We start from the raw sequence: 8,525 nt of genomic DNA on the forward strand, positions 1-8,525 counted from the left end.
CATGTACGAGGCTCGCTGAAAATGTATACTTTAATATTCAATTAGGGACTCTGGGTGTGAAGGCGCTGGAATCACACGCCAGAGCAGAGAAACACAAGCTAGCCGCAAAATGCCTTCAGCAGACTCAGCCAATTAGTTTTGTAGGTCTTAAATTTCAATCTTTATGGTCTTAAAATGTCTTTAAATTTGACTTACTAAAACCTGCAAGAAGCCTGTTTTTGTCAGGAGTCTGGTGGCTTTGAAGAGAGCAGAGAACGGCTTCAGTTCCCCGTCATAAAGGAGCGTCTGACAGCAACGGAAAGTGATGAAAATACTATAAATACAGCCTAAAATCTTAAACCCAAACACTTCACATTACAAGACTTCTCGTATTTGTTCTGCGCTCGAGATTCCTCCTGCTCCCACCGAGACACCCTGATGCCAAAAGAACACACACGGATAAAAAGAGGGTGACTTTATTTTATTTTACAGGACAGAAGAGACGTACTGTTTAAGAAATAACCATGTTTAGAGTTCCCCAGACAGAAAGACTGAAGTAAAAGTTTAGCACTCGTGCGGTCTGATGAAAACATTAACAAACCAGACCACTGACACACGTCACACTCTCCACGTGCACGTTTTTCATGCTGCACGTTGAACATCAGCAGTTCTGCGGACAAATACATCAAATCCAATAATTCCTATCCATAAAAGTTAGACACTCATTCAGACGACTCTTAAAATCCTTCAAAAAGCACCTTACTTTGAAATTATTGACTTATCTTTGTTCTTAGTTACATCAAGCATCAGACACACGTTGGCAATGGTTGTGGGTTTGAAACCCTTAAAGGCGCAGGCAACCGAGCGAGGAACCAAATCAGGATTGTTGGCCGACTTTAAGCGAGAAGCAGCAGCGCGTTGATGTACCGTCACCCATCAGAGTTCCCATTTCCTTCAGAATTACATCCCCGACACACCTAAGAGTTGTGTGTGTCTGTGTGTGTGTCTATGTGTGTGTGTGTGTGTTTAGACACTCTTTTATATGGTGACTTTTTGATGACACAGGCAGAAAAATAAATTGGATCTTTAACACCTTCTTTGAGCACGGCCTCGGCCACTTTTGGTCTATCCAAACTGGGAGAAAATGTCAAATCTTATTTCTCCCCCTTTGGTAAAAAAAAATATTCACACAAGTGCCACGAAAGGCTGAAATATCGGATTCCTCAACTTCACTGTTTCTGCACGTTGACGTCTGTAAGCCTCTGAACACAACGGCCTCTCCTCTGAGAAGGAAAAGGGCTGCAGGGGTGAGCGGAGGCGTCTGAGCGAGAGTGAAGTGTGCCGGGTGGAACCAGGAGTTTACAGTTGAGAGATGAGGTCCAGCAGCGTGTCGGCTTCACGCCAGAGACCAGGGCGACCGCGGCAGAGCTCTTCGACCGGGTGGACCGGCAGAGACGGCTTACGCCATGCTGACGGGAAACAGAGGAGAGGAGGCGCTTACATCACAGAGAAGCAACACAAAATGGCTGTGTGTACATGTGTGTGTCTGTCTGTCTGTCTGTCTGTCTGTGTGTGTGTTTACGTATTAGTCTGTGTGTGTCTGTTTGTGTGTATGTCTGTATGTTTGTGTGTGTCTGTGTGTGTGTACATGTGTGTCTATGTGTGTGTGTGTTTACGTGTGTTAGTCTGTGTGTGTCGGTTTGTGTGTGTGTGTGTGTTTACGTTTGTGTGTGTGTGTCTGTATGTTTGTGTGTCTCTCTGTGTGTGTATGTGTTTACGTGTGTCTGTGTGTATGTCTGTTTGTGTCTCTGTGTGTGTGTGTGTGTGTGTGTGTGTCTCTGTGTGTGTGTGTCTGTATATTTGTGTCTATGTGTGTGTGTCTGTGTCTCTCTCTCTGTGTGTGTACGCCTGTGTGTACGTGTGTGTGTGTCTCTGTGTGTACGTGTCTGTGTGTACGTGTGTGTGTCTCTCTGTGTGTGTGTGTGTGTGTGTGTGTGTGTGTGTACGTGTCTCTCTGTGTGTGTGTGTGTGTGTGTGTGTACTTGTGTGTCTGTGTGTGTGTGTGTGCCTGTGTGTACGTGTGTCTCTCTCTCTGTGTGTGTGTGTGTGTGTCTGTGCCCGTGCGTACGTGTGTGTGTCTCTCTCTCTCTGTGTGTGTGTGTGTGTGTGTGTGTACGTGCCTCTGTGTGTGTGTACGTGTGTCTGTGTGTGTGTGTGTGTGTGTGTGTGTGTGTGTGTGTGTGTGTGTGTGTGTGTGTGTGTGTGTGTGTGTGTGTGTGTGTGTGTGTGATTTACCTGTCGATCAGCGAGTCCCTCATGCTGGTGGCGATGGCGGAGGGCTGCGCTGAGTCACTGAGTCTGAAGACGCTCTCGATGACCGACAGCTCCGTGCTGGTGGTGTCCAGGCCGCAGAACGCGCACCAGTCGTTGACCACCATCCCGCCGGCGATCACCTCGCTGCCTCGGTTCACCGTGCCGGCCTGGACAGGAAGGTAGGATTTACTGTCTGGCTGCTTTCAACCTGGACCCTGTTTGTCATGTCTGTGTCTGAGTGACTGATGGGAACACGGGAACTTTAATGTGCAATTGCGCTCCTTTACCTTTTGGCCACTTAAAGTTCTATTTGTTGCCGCTGAAAGTGTCTGACAACATTATGAAAGGAGCCCTACAGAGATAGACCTTTTAGTTAAAGAGTAAGATCATGAAATCGCCCCGAAAGCCCCATCACCAAACTCCACCAGACTCCATGTAAATAATCAGGACTTTCGTCCTCGTAAGAGCCGTGGGGTCACACAGCAGTCAAACTCACCACGAGGGGAACTTGGAGCAGAGACGACAGCTCGTCCTGGTCCTCTATCGACGTCTTGGGGTGGACCAGGCCTCCCTGGTTGCTGAACGCACAGTAGGAGCCGACCAGGACCTGCTCGGCTATCGTCTGACGGAAGACCTCCACCTTCAGAGTGTCAGCCAGGATCTCCTCCGTCTCCTGAGAGAGAGACAGAGATGTAAGACTTCAACCGATCACAGGGATTTCATCTGCAATTTCAATTCACATGTGAACTTAGATGGTTATTCATTTGACTCAGCAATAACCCATTTAGTTTATCAGAAGAAACCACAAATGTTACTCTAACGTGTATCCAAAAAGGTGATATGAATGTTGACTTTATGAAAATATGGAGGAGGAAAGCCGGCACATTAGTGAAGATGTATTCTGGATCAATGGAGGTACGTGTCCAGGATGGAGCCCGACGTCCCGCGCCTTCTGTTCTCAAACTCGTAAGTAGTAAAGTGATGTCATTATCTGAACTTATCAGAACTGTTCTATTATTTAGCTTTACCCACTTAGTCATTATATCCACATTACTGATGATTATTTATCAAAAATCTCATTGTGTAAATATTTTGAGAAAGCACCAATAGTCAACACTACAATATCGTTGCGGTATCGATATCAAGGTATTTGGTCAAAAATATCGTGATATTTGATTTTCTCCATATCGCCCAGCCTGATATACATGTTAGAATTTATATACAAGACAGGTTTCTCTCTGCCCCGTCAGTCTCTGCTCTCCCTCTCCTCTCCTTTCCTTTCCCTCTCCCCTCCTCTGCCTTCTCCGTGGACGGTGTGTGTGCGTGCGTGCGTGCTAGCCCGTCCGTCTCACCCTGTCGAGGTCGGGGTGGACCAGCGCCACGTAGTCGTTGCAGGCCACGACGTTGCCGAGCGCCGACAGCCTCTCCTCGACCCTCTGGATCTTCACGGCTTCCGGCAGACAGTTCCTGATGTGCTGCAGCTCCTGGTCCGTCGTGTTGTTGGGCACCAAGAGGCCGTGGCGGTTCCCTGGCGACCACACACAGACACAGAGGTCATTATAACTCTGTTATTATCAATGTGATGTTGTCGCGGGAGGTAAAAAAAAGGGTTTGTGCGCGTTTCATGTACAAAGAGTCTAACACGTAAATGTACAGGCTAATTTTCATCTGCAGTCCCTGATGTTGTGTCTACAATATCAGTCAAATAAGCTTCTTCTACATGAAAAAAAAAAAAAATCAATAAATATATATAATACGTTGTCAATATGCGTCACTGGGGCGTGTGGTCAGCACATCTGGGTGCGTGCGTGCGGTCCAGATGTGTTACTCACCCACGCACATCCTCCCGATGATGCGACAGCCGGCGATGGAAGCGTGAACCACTGGGATGGTTTCTGACAGCTCCCCCTCGAACACACTGCGGTCACACAAACAACAGCCTGTCACCTGCTGCAGCTCAGCGCGGGAACCCAACGGGCGGTCCTGGCCGCCTGGTTGGCAACACGCCACTCATCCAAGAGACAACATGACAAAAGGACCCCTTAGCTTAGAGAGAGACGCATCAGGGAGCCCCTAATACATGTATTGTATAAAACGAAGTTGCACGTTAAACTGGGCCTTTCAATAACATGTAGGGCGGCCTAAAGCCTTTATACATACCTTTTTAGTGCATAGAATTCTAACCTATTCAAATAATAATTGTGGGCATGATTTATGAATCATCTTTTAATGTTAAACATCCATTGAATCCTTAGGATGAACTGTATCTGTGGATGGCTATTTTAGTGACTACCTTACACACAGTATAGGCCAATAAGCCTAATATTCAACAGGGCTTTTTCACAAATAGGCTGATTTTTTTTTATTTGCTAATAATATGTTGGCTTTATGTTAAGACACTTAATTTTTGAAAAAACTTTCAGCAAATGAACAATAATTTGGTGGGGCCCCCCTGCAGTAACTCTGAGGACCCCCTAGAGGTCCCGGACCCCCTGTTGAAGATCTCTGCTCTACATACATACTGTACTTACTCTTGCTTTTTCCACTACGTTTGTGTCTTGTATTTGAAGTATTTTTGTTTATGCTTTTGTATGTATGTAAGTCAGTCCTTCCAGAAAAATGCAGAGTTTTTTTGTGATTGTTGCGGGCAAAAATCCTTGATTATGCGGCACGTTTTCTTAAAAAAATGCGATGGAATATGCGGGATATTTAAGCAATTCTATGCGATGAAATTGCGGGAACTTGCAAAAACTGCGGTTTCATCGTGGCTTCACCGCGGGGTTTGCAGCTTTTCAATGATGTTCACGTCGCGTAATTACATCACTTCATAACGTTCCCATGGCAACAGGGGAAAATGGCTGCTCTTGTGTGAAGTAAACGCAACATTTTTTCAACCTTCTGCTAAGATATATGGGACTTTTTTGCAACGAAAATGCGGGGTTATGAAATCATGCAAGCCACGCATATTTTGTGCGTAGATTTGAAAAAATGCAGCCCCCGCATAAATATGCAGACTTTGGCTGATTATGCATTGAATTATGCGATCGCATAATCACGTTTTTCTGGAGGGACTGGTATGTATGTATTCATTCATTCATTCCAGCTATGTGGCAGCAGAATACACTTTTGAACCCTAGTGTGTGTGTGTGTGTGTTTACGTGTACTTTGTCATTAAGTTGACACACCTCATCTTACATGAAGTCAACCACTGAAATTGTCGGGAAGAAAATCAGGTGTGGTCACAGCAGTGGAAGCTAATTTAGCCTCCATGCTAATAAACAAACCGGCTGATTCAAGTGTATACAATTTCAGATCAATGTATTCACAAAAAGACTCATTAGACGTGATGCCGATGTGTGAAACGGGACAGCCTGGTAAGCTTGGTTTTGGCTTCCATAAGAAAATGTTTTTCACTTAAAAAAAAAGATTTTTTGCAACTCCCCCAAACATTGTGTTCTCTCTCTTTGTGGCCATTTGGCGTCTCTTTGTACTCAGTTTGTGGTAGTTTTGCATCTCACTTTGGACCGTTCTTATCACCGTATCTGTGTCTAAAACATTGGAAAAGCTAGAGCACACAATAAATACATGACACTAAAAAACTGTAAAGACAAAACTTAAAGCTAAAGATGTCCAAGTAGAGTCATTAGATCTTAGAAAACATTCATTCGGCTTAGGGGGCTAGCACAAACAGCTCGGTTTCTGCACCTAAACCGTATGAAAAAAGCTGTGTCTTCCTTTATGTTAATTTTGTAGTGGTGGCCCACCATGGCTAAATTTCTGCCACCACAGTATGTATGTAGTCGCGTTTTTGAGTCTACTCCAGTTATGGATAACGATTTCTAAGGAGGTCGACCTTCCTGTTTATGAGTAAGATCCTTTTTTTTTTTTTAAACATGAAAACATCTGCAAAATTGCGTTCGCTAAACCCACTTTTTAGCATCGTAAAATACACTTTATCCAAAACTGACAGAAACTAAATAAAACTATGAAAAGCCATTTTGGGTCGTCTTTCCACTTTCCCAACCATCACAACTCTAGTTTTGGTTGAAAATAAAACACATCGTTTACCGATTTACATGTGAAAATATGTTGGCTCTATACACGCTAAAAGTACTGTTTTTTTAAATGGAGTCTGGTGGGTTTAGCGCTAGCGACTTCAGAGCTGATTAAAATCTGATTGTGTATTATTAAGCTAGTTTTACCTGTAACTTAGCTAAGTACAAGGTGTATTAGAAGGTAGTTTTACCTGTAACTTAAGTACAAGGTGTATTAAAAGGCAGTTTTACCTGTAACTTAAGTACAAGGTGTATTAAAAGGCAGTTTTACCTGTAACTTAAGTACAAGGTGTATTAAAAGGCAGTTTTACCTGTAACTTAAGTACAAGGTGTATTAAAAGGTAGTTTTACCTGTAGAAGTTCTCGGAGCCGCCGACGGCCACCAGGCAGTACGTGTTGGTGAGTTTGGCGAAGCAGCCGATCTCGTTGTTTTTCTCAAACGCTGCTCTCACGGCCATGATGACGGTGAAAAGGAGGGTTAACTTCTGATCCTGAAACACCACATAGTCTTTAAAAAACACTGAGCTGCTGATAAACACATAATTTAATGAGTTCATGTAGCTACGAGTTGAGCAGCGTTGACAGTTCAGCCGGAGCTATCGATGCTAGCTAGCTGCCTAGCTAATGCTAGTTTTCAGACGTTTATCATTTAAATGTTAGCGGCCAGAGAGGAAAACTCGCGCACGTTATATCAACACGCAGCTTCGACTTAACACACAGACGTGTATGTTTTGTTAAATAACTCCTGCTATTTAGTGAAAAAGGGGATAAAAAATTACCTGAAAACAGCCCGTGGCCTCTCAACATGCGTGTGATTCCCTTCTACCACACGTGTTCACTTCCGCAACGTCAAGGGGTCAACGTGGTGACGTATGACGTATCCTGCGTTGTAAAAACAATGTGGTTAGCTCCATAGATATATATAAAAGCCTTTATATATATCTATGGTTAGCTCTATGGAGAAATGAATTGGCAGGAAATTTGGTTAGTTGGAGATACATTCTGTCTTAATAACAAAAGTTAAAGAGGTTTCCTTTGACATATTGAATACAATATATACCGTATATATATAATATAATAACATATATTCAGCAAAATAATATTAGAGAGATGTATATTTAATATATTAATTTAATTTATATTTTTTTTTATCTCTGTGTGTTTACTAGAATATTTTGGGTTGATGTTCGACATTTTATGTGTGTGTGTGTGTGTGTGTGTGTGTATGAGTAAGGGTATGTGTGTGTGTGTGTGTGTGTGTGTGTGTGTGTGTGTGTGTGTGTGTGTCTGTGTGTGAGTAAGTTTGTGTGTGTGTGTGTGCGTGTGTGTGTGTGTGTGTGTGTGTATGAGTAAGTGTGTGTGTGTGTATGTGTGTCTGTGTGTGTGAGTGTGTGTGTGTGTGTGTGTGTGTGTGTGTGTGTGTGTGTGTGTGTGTGTGTATGTGTGTGTGTGTGTATGCCAACAGTATAACATACATTAAAAATAAAAAGGCTTAAAAATATGAAGGCAAATAAGATTAATTTATAGACAAATGACCAAAAAAGTCTGAAATAGATATTATTAAAAAAAACATGTTTTTAAAAACAAAGCTGAACAAAAGTTTATTAGTAAATTAGTGTGTGTGAGAGAGAGAGAGAGAGTGTGTGTGTGTGTGTGTGTGTGTGTGTGTGTGTGTGTGTGTGTGTGTGTGTGTGTGTGTGTGTGTGTGTGTGTCTTCCCTCTCCAGTAACCTGCATAGCAACTGTCCTCCTTCTCTTTTCCTCGTGCAGCGCCGGGATCTCTGGGGCGCTCTGAGCCAATCACGTCGGCCACGCGGTGTGACGTCTTGTTTTGTTGACACTTCCATTAGCTCGCTACCTGTGTGACGTCACTGCAGCAGGTTGGGGTGGGAGAGGGAGGGGAGGGGGGGAACCAGAGCGGAGGAGGAGACAAAGAGCCTCCAAGATCAGTGAGAGGTCTCACTCCTCTCTGTTTTTCTTCTTGTTTTGTCTGCTAACATTTCAACATCTGCTTTGTCTACTCAGGGTTCAACGCTCATTAACTCACATTAACAAAATGTTTCCTTATAGATTACTATTGCTGCGTTCCAGACACAATTTTTAGCCCGTAAGTTACAACTTAAAGTCACGACTCACGACTTGATAGCGTTCCAGGCAAAAGTCACCACAAACCCTGCTC

At 43.7% G+C, this 8,525-nt stretch overlaps 1 protein-coding gene across 1 annotated transcript; it reads right to left on the reverse strand.

The window, feature by feature from the left end:
* Window positions 1–439: 439 nt before the first annotated feature.
* On the reverse strand, window positions 440–7,252 carry eif6 (eukaryotic translation initiation factor 6). The gene is made up of 7 exons (XM_031303628.1): window positions 7,127–7,252; window positions 6,699–6,838; window positions 4,125–4,210; window positions 3,645–3,820; window positions 2,789–2,965; window positions 2,275–2,459; window positions 440–1,448 (listed from the first exon to the last, which is right to left on the reverse strand). The coding sequence occupies exons 2-7, from the start codon at window positions 6,803–6,805 to the stop codon at window positions 1,439–1,441; spliced, it is 741 nt and encodes a 246-aa protein (XP_031159488.1). The 5' UTR covers window positions 6,806–6,838; window positions 7,127–7,252; the 3' UTR covers window positions 440–1,438.
* Between the last annotated feature and the right edge of the window lie 1,273 nt (window positions 7,253–8,525).

This window comes from Sander lucioperca, chromosome 6 (assembly GCF_008315115.2).
Source record: "Sander lucioperca isolate FBNREF2018 chromosome 6, SLUC_FBN_1.2, whole genome shotgun sequence".
Lineage (NCBI taxonomy): Eukaryota > Metazoa > Chordata > Actinopteri > Perciformes > Percidae > Sander > Sander lucioperca.

Bases quoted from the DNA above. Each gene is read 5' to 3' on its own strand.
- eif6 (XM_031303628.1), bottom strand. From the start codon at position 6,805: ATGGCCGTGAGAGCAGCGTTTGAGAAAAACAACGAGATCGGCTGCTTC. The intron at 3,821-4,124 runs GTGAGTAACACA...TGTGGTCGCCAG, and splicing joins CATCGGGAGGATGTGCGTGG to GGAACCGCCACGGCCTCTTG. The intron at 2,460-2,788 runs GTGAGTTTGACT...CTTCCTGTCCAG, and splicing joins TGCTCCAAGTTCCCCTCGTG to GCCGGCACGGTGAACCGAGG.